The sequence below is a fragment of the Crotalus tigris genome, unplaced genomic scaffold, assembly GCF_016545835.1.
Source record: "Crotalus tigris isolate CLP2741 ecotype Arizona unplaced genomic scaffold, ASM1654583v1 scf7180000019298.7629538967:1458412, whole genome shotgun sequence".
Lineage (NCBI taxonomy): Eukaryota > Metazoa > Chordata > Lepidosauria > Squamata > Viperidae > Crotalus > Crotalus tigris.
In genome coordinates, this window is record NW_024097474.1 from 630,812 (window position 1) to 648,653 (window position 17,842).

The 17,842-nt window shown below is 45.4% G+C and overlaps 1 protein-coding gene across 4 annotated transcripts in view; it reads right to left on the reverse strand.

Moving 5' to 3' along the window:
- Positions 1-17,829, reverse strand: part of RGS12 (regulator of G protein signaling 12) — a 46,164-nt gene extending 28,335 nt beyond the window's left edge. For 3 of the 4 annotated variants that reach the window (XR_005558886.1, XM_039361505.1, XM_039361507.1), the window contains exons 1-4: positions 17,719-17,829; positions 12,060-13,983; positions 8,488-8,607; positions 3,091-3,112 (exon numbers count right to left, since the gene is read on the reverse strand). Coding sequence is in view for 3 of the 4 variants with exons in the window: in XM_039361505.1 (XP_039217439.1) it covers positions 3,091-3,112; positions 8,488-8,607; positions 12,060-13,904 (1,987 nt within the window). In the remaining variant the exon portion in view is untranslated. Of the gene's footprint in view, positions 1-3,090; positions 3,113-8,487; positions 8,608-12,059; positions 13,984-15,958; positions 16,224-17,718 lie in introns of those variants that run through there. The other variant, XM_039361506.1, reaches the window with a different exon arrangement.
- Between the last annotated feature and the right edge of the window lie 13 nt (positions 17,830-17,842).

Consider the following 17,842-nt stretch of genomic DNA (forward strand, 5'->3'; position numbering starts at 1 on the left):
CCTCCAGTCATTCAGGCAAGGCCGTCCGTCAGAGGCCATGCCCGGCAGAGGGGCTGACCCCCAGGAGAAGGCCCGGCTGGCCTTCCAGCGGTGGGGACACCAGCAGCAGCAGGCATTGTTTCTCTCTGTTTCTTTCCCTCTAATTCACAGCGTTTCTTCCAAGCGGCCTTTCTCTCCTCCCCCCCCCCCCACGACAGCCTGAAGGATGCTCTTGGTACACCTGACGCAAAGCTGATCAGGTGAGACATCAATAATTGAATGGAAAAAGCGCATCGTGGCTGTTGCTTGAAGGGGCATGAATTATTCACCGGTGAGGACGGCCGCAGCCGAGAGGCTAACCCCAAAAGCGATCCACACAAACTGCTTCCTTCTAGCCTTGCCTGCTTTCCCACAGAAAATTAAGACGGTTGAACACTTTAAAAATACTACCTTGGGGATGAGCTGTGCCCCTTGGAGCATCTGCACACCGTAAAGCAACTGGCCAGGTTTTCTAGCCAGAGAAAGATATATATGTAGGTTTATTTTAGCTGACTTTGGCTTCTGCTCCGTTGCCAAAGATTCCAGAGATCTGACACCAGATTCCAGGTGTGGCCTGACTGAGGCTTTATATAGAGTGGTACTAGTATCCCCCTTGCTTTATAAATGGTTACTGAATTTGAATGTGGAGAATGAATATGTAAAGCATTGTTATCATTCAGTGGGTATAATGTAATGCCAGACGCATGGGAGATCGTCCGGACGAAAGGTCTAAAATTTACACTAAATTATAATCTAATTTTTTTTAAAAGAGGATGCATCGTTGGTATTTAACGCCAGATGGGTTGTCAGGAAGGTTTAAAGGTATTTCAAATGAAGGTTGGAAATGCAAATGCAAAAAAGGGACCTTTTGTCGTTTATGGTGGATGTGAGATAAGGGAAAGAAATGTCAGAGGAGGATTCGCCTCTTCATACAGAAGATTCTCAAAGTGAATATAAAGATAAAGCCAGAAACATTTTTTCTGGGTTTAATGAAAAAAAAAAGACTTGGGTGAAAAAAAATTGGAACTTTGATGTTATGTATGTCGACGGCAGCAAGAGTTCTTTACACACAAAAATGGAAGGATGCTTCAAGGCCCACAATGGATGAGATTTTATTAGAGGTCAACCTGGCATTCAATCCATCCATCAAGGGACCTTGGAGATAATAATAATAATAATAATAATAATAATAATAATAGTAATAATAATAATAATAATAATAATAATAGTAAGAAGAAGAAGAAGAAGAAGAAGAAGAGGAAGAAGAGGAAGAAGAAGAAGAAGACTGTGGCAAAAGCAAGCAAGGGTAGTACCAATAGTCATAGGCTTCTTGGGTGCAATCCCAAAACAACTGGAGCACCACTTGGACACCATCATCGGCATCGACAAATTCGCTATTAGTCAATTGCAAAAGACGGCCTTATTAGGAACTGCTTCCATCCTGCGACGATATCTGTAATACCATCAAACATCCACATCTGCCTATCCCAGGTCCTGGGTAAGGAGTCGATAGGTAGACAAAATGCCAAATCCAGTCTGAACATCTGGCTGACTGTGCGATGATTGAATAAGAAGAAGAAGAAGAAGAAGAAGAATAAGAAGAAGAAGAAGAAGAAGAAGAAGAAGAAGAAGAAGAAGAAGAAGAAGAAGAAGAAGAAGAAGAAGAAGAAGAAGAAGAAGAAGAAGAAGGATAAAGTTGGAAGGTACCTTGGAGGTCATCTAGTCCAACCCCCTGCTCAGGCAGGAAACCCTATACCATTTCAGACAAATGGCTGTCCAGCCTCTTCTTAAAAACCTCCAGTGTTGGAGCATTCACAACTTCTGGAGGCAGGTTGTTCCACTGGTTAATTGTTCTAACTGTCAGGAAATTTCTCTGTAGTTCTAGGTTGCTTCTCTCCTTGCTTGGTTTCCATCCGTTGCTTCTTGTTCTGCCTTCAGGTGCTCTGGAGAATAGCTTGACTCCCTCTTCTTTGGGGCAGCCCCTGAGATAGTGGAAGACTGCTATCCTGTCCCCCCTTGTCCATCTCTTTATTAAACTAGACATTCCCAATTCCAGCAACCGTTCCTTATATGTTTTAGCCTCCAGTCCCCTGATCATCTTTGTTGCTCTTCTCTGCACTTTTTCCAAAGTCTCAACATCTTTTTTGTAATGGGGTGACCAAAACTGGATGCAGTATATTCCAGGGGTGGCCTTACTAAGGCTTTATAGTGGTACTAATACTTCACTGGATTTTGATCCTATGCCTGTTTCTGCCACAGAGGATTGTAATCAGCATCAACAGCCAGAATCCACACATGCTCAGGACATGGAACTACCAGTAGTGTGGACTCTGGGTCCACCCACCCCATGAGCCACCCCCCCCCAATTCCCTCATCTCCTGTTGTCCTCCATCCCTGCCTGACACTAATTCTCTTCCCGCCCCCCCGCTCCAGATTGCCCCCCCCTGCCCCTCCCCTCGTGAAGTCAATGGTCCCACGAACGTCACCCTCTTCCGTCACCCTGCTCCCATAACATCAAAGTTTAAATGAGCAGCTGATTCAAATTGACAATGTGTTTGGTGGATGTCAGACCTAACCATTAGCCTATAAACCAGTGGTTCTCAACCTGTGGGTTGGGACCCCATTTGGGGTCGAACGACCATTTCACGGGGGTCGCCAAACAACGCAGTCCGCCATTTTTTCCCCCTTTTCCTTAGCTGTGCTACTCCCTTTTATTCTATTGGCTTTTGAAAGCCAATAGAATAGACTCTCTTGAACACAGTCTAATTCTATTGGCTTTCGAAAGCCAATAGGAATTGTCCAGGCTGTCTCTGCCCTGCTGAGCCCGCCAAAAGTCCCACTCTGCAAACAGTGCTGCACCAGTTGAGTAGTCCTCGACTTATGACCGGTTGAGTAGTCCTCAATTTATGACCGGTTGGGGATCGCGGCATTAAAAAGGTTGAGAACCACTGCTATAAACGGACCAACATGTGTGCAGTTACCGTACGCCAAAGTGTCATTTGTTGTCAAAGTGCCTAAAAATATATATATATATATCCGTTCTGTTCCTGAACACAGAAGTATTTCACTTACCTCCATCAGACACGGTTGTAGACTGCAGGGAGAGAGGGGTGGAAAAAAAAAAGAGAAAGAGAGAGAGAGAGAACTGATCAGCCACAAATACAAAAACTAGACAAGTTTTAAGATCTCCGCCAGATTCTTTATCCTCCCCTTTGATCTTCAAACTGTTAGCCCATTTAGTGTGATCTGATTCAGTCTGTTAACGCAGGGGTCCCCAAACTGGGCCACAGCATGCCAGCAACCGGTTCGCACAAACAAGCAAAGCCCCATCAGTGGGATACAGGCAGCACGCAAAACCACACACTCTCCGGGCCGCAGAAAAACCTCTCTCCACGGAAGCGGTCCCTGGTGCCCAAAAGGTTGTTTGTTCATGAGAACAAAATGTTCCCACTGAAAAGAAAGGTAAGTTTTGAACGAACAAGATTTATTTCAGAGGGAGGATGACAGTATATCCCGTATAATATATTTATTTTTCAGGAGCAGCTTATTCCAGAAGATCCAGGGGGAAAATGGAAAATTGTTGCTTTGGAGGGATGCTTCACTTCCCACTTTGGGAAAACTTTTAGTCTCTCTCCCCCCCCCCCCTTTTGAAAGACAGTTCCCATCCCATTCACTGTACTCATCAGAAAACTAGGCCTAATCAAAATTCAACAGTTGCAGAGCATGATGGGTGCAGCCTGCCTTGTTTTGTCGTTTTTCAAGATAGTGTGACACAGCCATGAGTCTTCCCACCTCTGACGCCAACATACTTAACTGCCTAATTTTTTTTCTCTAACTTTTAACTCATTTCTTTTAACGTTTAACGCCCAGTTTTTGCCTTGTTGACCTGTGTGTGTGTGTGGCTGGGTGGGTGGGTGGGTGGTTTGGTCTGTTTTTTTTTTTTTTTTCTACTGGAGTACTTAACAGGGAGGATGGAGAAAAGAACTCGGTCAGTTCAAAGCACAGAAGCCCATGAAAACCCTTGAATGTTGGAAACACAAAAGAAAGGACTTTTTAAAAATCATTTATGGTGGACGTGCGCAAAGGCAAAGAAATATTGGAGTAGGATTCAAAGGGAATATAAAGAGAAAAGCAGAAACTTTTCTTTGGGGTTTAATGGAAAAAAGACTTGGGGGAAAAACTCTGATGCTCTATACATTGACGGCAACAAGATTGCTTTATGTACTTAATAGAAATTTAATATTTTAAATTGATTATGTTATTTGAGGGAAATAGAGAGGAGACCGTGAATGTATTGAGTTGTTTATTTATGTTTTTACTTTGGAATGTCTGATTACCCAAACACCACGTGTGTCCTGAGTACTTTTTCTTAAAAATTAAAAAAAACAATAAAATATTTTCAAAAAAAAAAAAAAAAGATTGCTTTATGTACAAAAAATGGAAGGACGCTGTGATTCCCACAACGGATGAAGGGCTGCAGAAGTTGATGGGAGTTAGCAGGGATGGCTTAGCTGATTGCTTTGATTAAAGAAAAAAAACACACACACTTTTGTTTCTACTTGGAAACCACTTCTGGACTCTGTGCTGGAGGTGGGAAAAAAAAATGAAAATTTGATTTTGGGTTTAGATAAGCTTGTCGTTATAGAAATGGCCAGTTCATACTAGTAAGTAAAAGTAAAAAGTTGAGGTTGGATGTTTATGATCTTATTCTACTGCGCCAAAGAGTCGGAAATCAACGCGTTTCCCCCCTTCCTACTCTTTTCGTTTGTGTTTTTGTATCTTATAGTATTCACGTATAACTAAACAAGAAAGAAAAAATAACGAAATCCTTGGAAGCAGCTAAAAACTGAAGACGTGGCCCCTGAATCTAACTGCAGGCCAGGGGACTTTCCTGCTTCGTTTACCTGCAGAAATTCGTTCCAGCTAACCCACCAGGGTGAGACCCTGCTGGAAATTATTGATCTGTCTGTCGTCTAATCCAAGGGTCCCCAACCTGTGGGCTACGGCCCACTAGCGGGCCGTGGCCTGCTGGCCACGGAACTGGCCAGTGCACGCACATATGTGTGCACGTGCTCACCCTCCTCACGCTAGTACTGCCAGCGCTACGCAAACAGGGCGCCGCCTGACAAAAACGGGGAACCGTGTGGTGAAAATGGGGCAGTGCTAGTGAGTGTCACGCGGGCGCTAGCACCGCCCTGTTTGTGGGCGTGCGCACGTGTGTGCATGCGTGCACAAAATGCTTCCTTCCCACTTTCCTTCCGGTCTGCCGGAAAGGTTGGAGACCTCTGATCTAACCCATCCATTCACAGGAACGGAAACGGTAATTACAGGCACACACGTACACAAACTAAGTCCGCTGGTTGGGTGTATAGGCAGTCCTCGACTCACGGCCACAGTTGAGCCCAATACTGACGTCGCTAAGGGAAACATCCGCTCAGTGAGTTTTGCCCCCATTTTACGACTTTTCTTGCCGCTGTTGTTAAGTGAACCATTGGGGTGTTTAAGTCGGTAGCCCGGTTATTAAGTGAATCTGGCTTCCCCCCCCCATTGACTTTGCTTGTCAGGAGGTCGCAAAAAGGGGACCATGTAACCCCTGGGGATGCTGCAACCGTCGTAAGTACATGCCAGTTGCCAAGCCTTTGGATTTGGATCACATGACCGTGGGAGGGTGAAAAATGGTCCTAAGTCACTTTTGCCCATGCCGTCGTGACTTTGGACGGTCACTAAACAAACGGTTGTTAAGTCTAGAACTAGCTGTGCTTGAGGATTGTTCACTGATGTCTGAACAAGTTCCTCTCGTTTTTTTTTCATTCATCATCCATTATTCCTCGCCAGCAGCTGTTCCCATCGAGAAAAAAACACATCTCCTCCGTACATGATGTAAGACAGCGAATCAGAGATTAAAACTTTTTGTCTTTGGAGAGGAAGGTTGCAAATATCTGAATATCAGAAGTTAAACTGACCAACCATCGGTAAAATCCCCGTGGAAAACGTGCAATCCAAGGCACGGCTTCGCAGACAGGAGCCCTATTTAGCTTTATGGGGCTTCCTTCTCAACCAAACATTTATTTTTTTCTCAACGGGGATAAAAGAGCCTAAGGAATAGTCCCGCTGTTTTAACGTTCTTTTCGCCATCAATCTGTCCGGTTTTTAAATTATTCTGCCCCGATCTTTTGAAACGTTTTCCTCCGTCCGGTCCAAAAGAGATAAAACCACCTCGAGCAAAGCGACACGCAAGAGGATGGAAATTTTGAACGAGCCACAAAAGGGTTGAGCTCGTTGTAAACAAACATTAAAGCAGCGAGAAAAGAAAACAGCGAGAAAAGAATCACTATTTCAAATTGCTTGGGAAACTTAAAACGAAGCGGTCACCGTTGCGCATTAGAATGCTAAGAAATTATTGTTCATTGACATCGTCATGAAATAATCAAGAGAGAAAATCAACAACCTGCAGAATAAAGACAGAAAGAATTTTTTTCCCCCCCAAGAGCCAATATAGACTATTCTTTCTCTCTCTCTCTCTCTCTCTCTCTCTCTCTCTCTCTTTTTTTTTTTTTTTTAAGAAAAAGGAAACTTACGTGACTGGCTTTGCAAACTTTATCCATGAACAGACAGACTTTGGGGCCTTATCTCCCATTTAAGTAAAATTCTTGGGTTCCTTGCTGAGACATGCTCCCTGCTCCTTCCTCGTAAAACAACTGGGAGTGGGAAGTGTCTGATCTTCTTTCTCTCCTTTCTCCCCACCCAGGTTCAGCGTAGTAGGCTCCTTCGCAGTGCTACAACAGGGAGAAGCAGCCCAAACTCAAGGCTTTAAATTCCTGTTGTGACAGCCTCTGCATAGCAATGAGCTATCCACCAATTCCTTTTCTTTTTCAGTTCTTCGTTTAGGCAAGTTGAAATCTCCAGCTCCGGATTCAGACAGTTCCTGCAAAAGCTTGTTGCCTTTTGCGTGCTTCTCGGCGTGTAGCTGCAAGTCCAGGGAAGATTGTAATCACACGGCAAAGTTTGCTTTGCGGCTTGCTCCAATCGGCTTCTTTGCTCCTTTGAGTTGAGTTTACAAGAGCTCCTTTTTCCCAACCCCCAAAAATAAAAATAAAATAATGGGCACCACACCCACTCGTTTTAAGCCAGCGAGCTCTGAACTGTTGAAAAGTGTGTCTTCAGCTGTGCTGAACTAGACAAGGTTTACTGTCAACGCTGCTAACATGGGATGTTTTGGCATTGACAAGAGATGGAGATGCAGCCATTCTCTTTGCTTGTAGAGTTAGATGATGCTGGGGAGGGGGGGTATGTGCATGAGAGTCTAGCTAGACATAATAACGCTGTACCTAGTGTGAGAACCAAGGTTATTGAAATAGGAGATGATAAGAATTGGTGGGCTGGGGAACTGGAGGGAAAGCCTGCATTTCAAACTAATTGGAGAATGTGATTTATGACTGTTAATTGGGGGAGGGAATTGTGCTTTGATACTACGTGCTCAAGGGGAGGGGAACTCAGTTTTTGGCTTCGATTATGTTAGTGCCGATGGTATGCAACTTAAATAAAGCTTCTTTACAGTAAACAATGCCTCCAAAGTCCTTTGAAGAGTTTCATCTGTCGGAACCATGACACTTACATTGAGAATCAAAGAAAAAAGGAGACACAGAATACTTCCCAACGTGGGACTTATTTTATCAATGTCTGGAAAAACGAGATAAGAGAGTAAGAACTTAACTTTTGTGACTAAGCAAAAAAAAATCAACCCAGACCACACGTCGTGCATTAAGCACTAACGAATTGTAATAATAGAAAATGAATAAAATACTTTTTTAAAAAAGAGAAGTGAGTCTTCGAGAACATCCCGAAGAGCCAATTAAAGCACCATAGTGACTGTTGGAAGTTGCAGCATCACTTGAGACAAGAGACTTAACGACCATTTTTTTTCCACACTTACGACCGGGGCAGCGTCCCTGTGGTCCCGTGATCAAAATTGAGATGCTTGTCAACTGCCTCCTATTTATGACGGTGTCGCAGTGTCCTGGGATCGCGTGATCCCCTTTGCCCACGTTCTGACCCGCAAAATTGAAGCCGGATTCACTTTACAACCGTTTTTCTAACGTAACGACCGCAGCGATTTGCTCAACAGCTGTGACAAGAAAGAGCGTAAAATAGGGCCACGCTCAACAAATGTCTCGCTTAGCGACTTACATCTGGAGATCAACTGTGCCCTCGCTGATCGCACAACCATCCCCAAAGTTTAAATTCCTCTCTGTATAAGAACACCTTTGCAGTCACGAATACTAAACATTGCTAAGAAAAGCAGAATTTAAGACTCAAAAAACGAGGAAATGGGAAGCGCAACGTCACTTCAAGGCAGATCTTAAGGTTTGTACTTAATGAACTTTTCCATTAATTTTCCAGCGTCAAAATGAACTAACTTATTAACCCGCCTTTACCGTCTTCGTAGGAAGTCACGAAAGTCACAGTTACCTCGAGATCCTCGAGCGAACGGGTAACGCTGAATCTCTTGGCGCGCCCAAACGATTTTTGAGCCAAAGAAGAATGATGGAAGAGTTGTGCCAATCCGAATTCGGGTCCGAATTTTGCCCCCTAAATAAGCCACAAAAGCAGACGTTGGATTAGCTTTCCGTCTTCGTTCTGCACGATCTATTTCCCTAGTACTTCCTTGAAAGCAAATTTTTATTAAGCCTCATTTTTAAAGCCAATTCCCTATGCACAGAGGAGAATAAACAATAAAAGTGTGGGTGCAACCAAAAGCTCCCCCTTTCGTCCGATGGGAACTGCCAATTTAAGCATTCCCCTCTCCTGGTGGGGACGAAAGCAGCAGCTTAGAGGTTAAGATGCTGGGCTTGTTGTCTGGAAAGCCGTTCACCTGGGTTCAAGACCCGAGCACTGTAGACAGGGTGAGCTCCCGTTCCTTTTTTATATATATATATAAATTTTATTAATTTTCTGATACTGCATTTGCATATTTGAAAAACGTGGCATCTGAGTTATAATAATTCAATTACAAACAAGTATCATTAGTACAAATCTCAAACTACTACCATAAGCAATTCCTCTCTTTCCCCTTAATAGAAACTGTCCATGTTTAGATTAAAACAATTCTTGTTTTATCAATCCAATAAAAAATAATTTTCTTATTTTTGTCAATAGTTTTTAGCTTATAAATATTCTAATTGTTTTAGCATTCAATCTTTTAGACCAGTGATGGCGAACCTTTTAGAGACCGAGTGCCCAAACTGCAACCCAAAACCCACTTATGCATCGTCGGGTGCCGGGTGGGTGTGGCCCATTGGGTGGGTGTGGCCCATTGGATGGGCGTGGCTGCGGTGGTAACGGCAGACTGGGTGGGACTAAAAAGTTCAATCAATCAATTCCAACTTTGCAAGATTTTTTTTCCCCGTGAGAAGTTGAAATTGACTGATTGAACCTTTTTTTTTGGTACACTGTGGCGGGGGCCTAAAGTGAAAAAGGTTTTATAAAACCCAGCTGAAGGCCTAGGACTGGGGCGACGGCGCGCGTGCCCACAGAGAGGGCTCTGAGTGCCGCCTCTGGCACCCGTGCCATAGGTTCGCCACCACTGTTTTAGACAGTCAGTGACCTGGTACCTTTTTCCAATTTTAATTTTCCATTAATATTCAAATTTGACGTTTAACATTGATCGTTCCCCAAATTTTGAAAGACCCCAGTTCTTTTATCACAACACCTCACGAAATCTAATGTTCGGAGTACACATCTTATCTATTTAAATTCTCGCCATCTACATCAACAAATTAATATTACATGATAATATTCTTATTTTCTCAATCGTTTTTAGTTTAGGGTGCGCTCCCGTTCCTTGCTCCAGCTCCTGCTAACCAACCAGTTTGAAAGCGCGAGTAGATAAATAGGGACTGCTTTGGTGGGAAGGTAACAGCACTCCGTGACGTCATGCTGGCCACATGACCGCGGAAATGTCTTTGGAGAGCGCCGAATCAATGAACTTGAAACGGAGACGAGCAGCGCCCCCTAGAATCAGCAGCGGCTAGCGGAGTAAAATCCACAAGGACTCTTTTACCTTTTACCTCTCTAGGTGGGGACCTAGCGATCATTGTTAAATGAACTTGGCTTCCCCCATTGACTCTGCTTGCCAGAAAGCTTCAAAAGAGGATCACGTGACCCCCCCCCCACTACAATAAAGTTTTTATTCTATACTCTATTCTTCTGTTCTATTTATTTGGGAAGAATAGTAGCTCTTGGGAGATAAATCAATAAAATGATCGTTCATTGGACTCGTGTCGATCGCGAGAAATCCCTCGTCCCAATTTCTCCACCGTTTTTTGCTGACGCACGGACAACGCTAACAAAACGGCACCACCCGGCCTCGGGTTCTTTGTGTTGGGTAATTGCACTGCCCGATCTTTGTTTCCATTGTGCAGGTTTTCAAGTTCTTTGTCAAGCAAAATTAGCCGCAGCTGGGATTTGTTTAGTGTCGGCCCAGTAATGTAATTTTCTTAATTGTAGGGTTTGGGTTCTATTCTTACACAATGGAGTCTAAAACGTTCTTTATGGTGGGGTGCTCTTGCGTTGGAGAGAAAAAAACATTGTCTGAAAATGGTAAATGCTTTAAATAGCAGCCCTGCTTTCATTCTCTCCAACTCTGAGCACGCAACAAGGGGGACGGGGGGGAGGAAATCCAGATTTAGGCAGGCACATTGGGTATGGAACAAATTGTTCACCTTCCTCCTTTCCAGAACAGCTGCTCCTGCATCCCAAAAGGTTGGTAGATCCCCCTGCATTCGGCCAAGACATAGGCCTCTCTTCCTGAGCAAAAATCTACTCCTGGACAAGATCTCTGCTTGGTTGAGGACTTTCTTTCCTTCCCACTGAACTCCGCTGCAAACCAATGCAGCCTTTTCCACTGAGTGGAGACCCTCACCCCTCTAGGGCTAGACGGGGGAAGGAATGGCGGGAAAATCTGTTTCCCTAGTTCAGCGATAACAATAGCACTTAAGAATTTTATACCACTTCACAGTACTTTACAGACCTCTCTAAGGGATTTATAGTCAGCATATTTAATAATAATAATAATAATAATAATGACAAATGCATATAAAGTCAAAATTGAGAAGACAGCAACAGACAGTAAGTGCCACCTATGCAAAGAAGCTGAAGAAACAGTGGACCACCTGGTAAGCTGTTGCAAGAAGATTGCACAGACTGACTACAAGCAACGGCATGAGAAAGTAGCAACAATGGTGCATTGGAAGATCTGCCTGTAAGCAAAAACTGGTGGGATCATAAAATAGAGAAAGTCATAGAAAATGATAAAATTAAACTGCTCTGGGACTTCAGAATTCAGACAGACAAGCACCTGCAACATAACACCCCAGACTTAACAATTGTCGATAAGAAAGACAAAAAAGTCTGGATAGTGGACATGGCAGTGCCTGGAGACAGCAGAATAGACGAGAAAGAACTGGAGAAGATAACAAAATACAAAGACCTACAGATAGAAATAGAAAGACTGTGGCAAAAGCAAGCAAGGGTAGTACCAATAGTAATAGGCTCCTTGGGTGCAATCCCAAAACAACTGGAGCACCACTTGAACACCATTGGCATTGACAAATTCGCTATTAGTCAGTTGCAAAAGGCGGCCTTGCTAGGAACTGCTTCCATCCTGTGACAGTATCTGTAATACCATCAAACATCCACATCTGCCTATCCCAGGTCCTGGGTAAGGACTCGATAGGTAGACAAAATGCCAAATCGAGTCTGAACATCTGGCTGACTGTGCGATGATCCAAAATAATAATAATAATAATAATAATAATAATAATAATAATAATAATAATAATAATGCAGTTGGAAGGGACCTTGGAGATCATCTAGTCCAACCCCCTGCTCAGGCAGGAAAGAATAACATCTTAACAGCAACAGTAGCAGCGGTATATAAAGTCCCCTATTGCAGGAACTAAAGACAATTAACGTTAGTGTTATTGAGTGGTCACTAAATGAACTGTTGTAAGACAAGGACTACCTGTATTTTATTAACGTACCGTATTTATCTTTTTTTCTTCTCTGGGGGTTCTGAAACCGGGTCGAGAATCGAAGGGATCTGAAGCCACCTGAAATTCTTTCTCAGCCAGTTCTTTCGTTGGGGACACGAGATGAGGCTGGCCAAAGCCGCCGCCGACCTTGTATCTATCCGCAGGGATTTTATTCATAGGAGGCGGAAGCGTCCCGCAGTTGACGCTTGACCAGCCGTCGGTGGAATCCGTGTACGACTCTTGGTCGCTTAGACATCCCTGTTGCCAATCTTTCAGTACGTGAACAGGCAACCACCTCTGATTGTCCGCGGGGTTCTTCTTATTGGGCGGCGCTGAGCTTTTCGAAGCCGCTACCGCAACGTCGACGTGAGCCGAAGACGCCAGGAATTTATTTAGGTTTTGAGATTTATCGTTCTGGAACACGGCTCCTGACCCTACGTTTTCTTGTTCGTGACCAAAATTCCAGTGGGAGTTGTGAGCTCTGTTTATTGGACTGCCCTGTACGTTATTACCAAGCAGGTGTTTGTTGATGTTGCTTCCTAAATCGACCACTAAAACCCTACTTTTTTCTTCTTGATGGAGGTTCCCGATCCCGCTGTCACTGTTACTGCTCATACTGTTGTTCTGATGGGCATCTGCTTCTCCGTCGAGGAAGGCCCTGGCCCGCACCCCCTCGATGAAATCCCCCATGTCCCTGTACAGGACAGAGACAAACTGAAGGACTGGGAGAGACGACAAAGGGAACTCAAGGCAGCCGTTGGTGTCGGGATCCGCCGTGCACTCCAATCCGAATCGGCGGGCAATGCCCTGATGAATTTTATGACTGAATAGCTCCGGATCCACCATAAACACGTGGCAGGAGGTCCTCAAGACCACTTTGTCCTCCGAAGCTAAGCTTGCCTCGTCCACGCTCTGCATGGTGACCAGTCCAAAAAAACGTTTGTCGTCGGGACAGAGAGCGCTAAAGGCCAGCTTCTCGGCTGGATACTTTGCAATCACAACGGACAGGTTTGTGTAGAGCTGAATGGAGTCGTGCATGATCTTCATCGCCACTAAGGAATGGATTCTTTGCTCGGCCCGAAGACGGCGCATGCAACCGCGGATGGCCTGCAAGCTGTCGTATTCCAGATTCGAGCTCAAAGAAGGGAGTTCGATGGATCCCAGGTAGCCCACGATCATGGCCACGTTTAGAATGCTGGCGTCAATTCCGCAGTACTCCTGATTTTCCCATCCAGCCCGAGAAAACAAGTCATTGTTCAAGGCTTGTGGCTGTTCCTCATTGTACGGCACGTGGGGTTGATCGTTCCTCGGCAGAGGTTCCGTTTCCATCTTGGCCCCGTCGTGAGCGGAAGTTTCTTTTCTTTTTGGTATCGGCACCTCACTAGCACAAATATTAGAACTTTCGAAGATCATGTTGAAAATTTCACCTGATTGCATTTCCTCCACCACTTTCTCTGCCCGGTTTATACCGGGGCCTTTCAAGTCAGGCTTGGTCTTTGGCCACCCTTTGCCATCATAAAGACCATCTTCTTCGTCGCTTGAACAAGCTTCGGCGTGACTGAACCCTTCTGCAATGACCATGTGCAAAACCCCGGAGCATTTGCCTATCAGCTTCACCACATCTTCGTGGGAGGCCCTCTTCACATTAATTTCATTGATTGCAAATATCTTATCTCCGGCCTTGAGCCCCACGTAATCTGCGGGACTTCCTTTTAAAACAGAATTAAGCACGCAGGGAGCTTGGCCGGAAACAGTAAAACCGTATCCTGCTCTCCCTCTAGCAATTTCGACGTTTCTGATGCTGGAACCGTGAGCGCGTAGCCGCCGTTTGACTTTCTCTCCTGGTCTGTACATGCTGGAAATTTGTTGGGGCTGAAAAAATCTATCCAGAATTACATTGTCATGCGCTATCAAGTCTGCATCTTCCCTTGTCCTAAAGAAAGAAAAGAAAATATGTTCATAAGCATCATTGCTTAGGATACTAGTCACTTGTCAAATAAACTGTCAGTGAGAAACCTATTAAATCGCTAGCTTCAGATTTGGCAGAATTAACCAGTGGAACAGCTTGCCTCCAGAGGTTGTGAGCACTCCATCACTGGAGGTTTTTAAGAAGAGACTGGACAGTCACTAGTCTGACATGGTATAGGTTCTCCTGCTTAAGGCTGGATAGAAGACCTCCAAGGTCCCTTCCTACTCTACTCTACTCTACTCTACTCTCTATTCTAGTCCTTGTTCTATTCTATTCCTTATTCTATTCTATTCTATTCTATTCTATTCTATTCTATTCTATTCTATTCTATTCTATTCTTCTATTCCTTATTCTATTCTGTTCTATTATTCTATTATTTTATTCTATTCTATTCTATTCTATTCTATTCCTTATTCTATTCTATTCTATTATTCTATTCTATTCTATTCTATTCTATTCTATTCTATTCTATTCTATTCTATTCTATTCTATTCTATTCTATTCTTCTTTATTGGCCAAGTGTGGTTGGACACACAAGGAATTTGTCTCTGGTGCATAAGCTGTCAGTGTACATACAAACAATAGTGATAAATGATGATCACAATCAACATAAAAAAAATACATTCATCCCAAATCATAAAATACAACACATTATGCAGTTGATTTTATGGTCTTATTCAGACACCACGGATTATGTGTCAAATGTGTAGATCCCCCTACCTGAAGGTTGGCTTTAGGAAGACAACACAAAGAGGGTCTAGAGCGGAGGGGGAGGGGGAAAGCTGGGCGGGCAGGCAGGTGTCTTGCTCGGCTGTGGCTTGAGGGGGCCTTTTTTCAGCGCCATTGTAACTTCAAACAATCATTAAGCGCACTGTTGTAAGTCGAGGACTACCTGTACTTTATCACTTTTTTCCTTTTGTTTTTTTGGGGGGGTCATCAAGTTTTTGACACCTTGCTAGGCGACTGGTGGTCCTTGGATGTTGCCATATCCTAAAAGTGGCACAATGGGTGAAAAGGCTGAAAAGCCCTGCCCTAGTCATCTTTGCTGCTCTTCCCTTTCTAGAGTCTCAGCATCTTTTGTACATCGTGGTGACCAAAACTGAATGCAGTATTCCAAGTGTGGCCTTACCAAGGCATTGAAGAGTGGTATTAATACTTCGCGTGATCTTGATTCTATCCCTCTGTTAATGCAGCCTAGCACTGTGTTGGCTTCTTTGGCAGCTGCAGCACACGGCTGGCTCCTGTTTAGGTGATGGTCCACTAGGACAGGGCTTTTCAGGGCTGGCAAGACTTGTGAAGGAGTCTGGGCGAGCTCGGGAAACGAGTTCAAGTAAGGCACCACACCCATGAGCCATTATCAAAGGGCTTTATTGAGCATTGCCAAAGGAAGGCAGAGATCAAAGGCAGTTTAGAGCACAGCTATTACTAGGGGAATGGTTAGTTTTCTGTCCGGATAATAATTAGGCACGCACCTTAAGTCTGGAAAATATAAATGCCGTTTTTACATTTCACAAATGCCAAAAACCTTTTTTTAAAAAAATCATTCCTGTAAGTCAGACATGTCAAACACAAGGCCCGGGGGCCGGATGCGGCCCGCGAAGTGGTTTCATCTGGCCCACGAAGCCATCTTGGAAATAGTGAGGGAACGGCCCCCGCTGCCTTGGCCTGGGCCAGTTGCCTCTTGAAAAAGTACCTTTGGGACCACTGAGGACACAGATAAACCTCCCAGTGGCCTCAATGACTCTCTAAAAGGAGGCAAATGACTAGTTTTCTGCAAGGAATGTATATCCTCCCTTTCAGCAGTTCCCAGAAGGCTCCACACCCATTTGCACCACTCAGGTGACCCGGAGTACACAGACAAAGCTCCAAGTGGCCTCAAAGACCCTCTCAAAGGAGGCAAATGACCAGCGGTCTGCAAGGAGTATAAAACCTTCCCCACCATCCAGTCCGAGCTGAAGAAGCTTCTGGGACGAGAAGCAAAACGTCTTCCAAAAAAACCAGAAAGTCCAGTTGCCTCCTGGAAAAAGCACCTCTGGGAAGTCCTGGGAAGCAGGCAGACAGGGAGAAGGGAGGCAAGGCGGCCTTGCAATACACCCTTGGCAGCCACAAAATACCAGCATCCAGCAGTGAATAACTTCAGCTGGAGGAGGGGAAGACGCACAAACAATGAAGCAGCCCAGAAACTGCGCTCAGGCAGAGCTGGAGAAGGGTCTTTCTCCCCCTCCCCACAAGAGGTAGTGTCAGCCCATCGTCCCAGTGTGGCTTAGGAGTTAGGGCAGGGGTAGGCAACCTTGGCTCTTTTATGACTCGTGGACTTCAACTCCCAGAATTCCTGAGCCAGCCATGCTGGCTCAGGAATTCTGGGAGTTGAAGTCCATGAGTCATAAAAGAGCCAAGGTTGCCTACCCCTGAGTTAGGGGTTTCCAAGGGGGAAGAAAGGAAAGGAGGGGAAAAGGGAAAGGTGGAGGGGGGGGGGAAAGAGGGGGGAAGGGGTAGGGGAAGGAGTGGGGGAGGAAAGGAAGGGAAAGGGGGCAGAGAGGGGAAGGGGCTAGGAGAAAGGGAGGGAAGGTGAAGTGGAGGAAAGTAGAAGGATAGGAAAAGAAGACATAAAGGAAGCCGCAAGGGAGGAAAGGAGAGGGGAAGGAAAGAAGAAAGAAGGGAGATAAAAGGAGAAAGGAAGGGAAGGGAAAGGGAGATAAAAGGAGAAAGGAGGAAATGAAAGGGAAGGGGGGTAAAAGGAGAAAGGATTAGGGAAGAAGGAAAGGGAAGGGAAGAAAAGAGAGATAAAAAGGGAAAGGAAGATAAAAGAAGGAGAAAGGAAGAAAGGAAAGGGAAGAGGGAAGAAGGAAAGGAAAAAAGGAAGGGAAAGGAAAGGGAGATAAAAGAAGGAGAAGGGAAAGGAGGAAAGGGAAGGGAAGGAGGGAAGGGAAGGAAAGATAAAAGGAGAAAGGGAAAAGAAGAGAAAAGAAGGAGAAAAGAAAGGAAGGAAAGGGAAGAGGGAAGAAGAGAAGGGAAGGGAAAGAGAGATAAAAAGAGAAAGGGAAGGGAAGATAAAAGGAGAAAGGAAAAAAAGGAAAGGGAAGAGGGAAGAAGGAAAGGGAAAAAAGGAAGGGAAGGGAGATAAAAGAAGGAGAAGGGAAAGGAGGGAAGGGAAGGAAAGATAAAAGGAGAAAGGGAAAAAAGAGAAAAGAAGGAGAAAAGGAAGAAAGGAAAGGGAAGAGGGAAGAAGAGAAGGGAAGGGAAAGAGAGATAAAAAGAGAAAGGGAAAGGAAGATAAAAGAAGGAGAAAGGAAAAAAGAAAAGGGAAGAGGGAAGAAGGAAAGGGAAAAAAGGATAGGAAAGGAAGATCAAAGAAAGGGAAAGGAAAGGAAAGGAAGAAAGAGGGAAAGGAGGATAAGAAGAAGGAGGGAGGGAGGGAGGGACGGAGAAGGGAAGAGGAAGGGAAAGAAAGAGAGCCAAGGGAAGGGAAGGGCCAGATGCCCTCGAGGAGACCCCTGGCCAGGAGGGACCGGCGCTCCTTCCCCGCCCGCCCCCCCCGGAGCCCCCCGGAGCCCCTTCCCGCCGCCCCCCGTCCCCCGCCCGGCTCCGATCTCCATCAGCCGGGCGCTCCCCTCTCCCGGGACCGGCGCTGCTTCCCGCAGGGAGCCCGAGGAGGCTCCCGCTCGCCCGCCGCCCTTTCTCCGCGCCCGCCCGGCTCACCTCCGCCGCCGCCGCCCGCGTTGGGCCCCGTTGCCAGGGCGACGCGCGCCGCCGCTGTCAATCAGCGGTCCGGTCCGGCCCGCCCGCCGGCGTGGCAGCGTCCTGCGCGGACTACGGCTCCCAG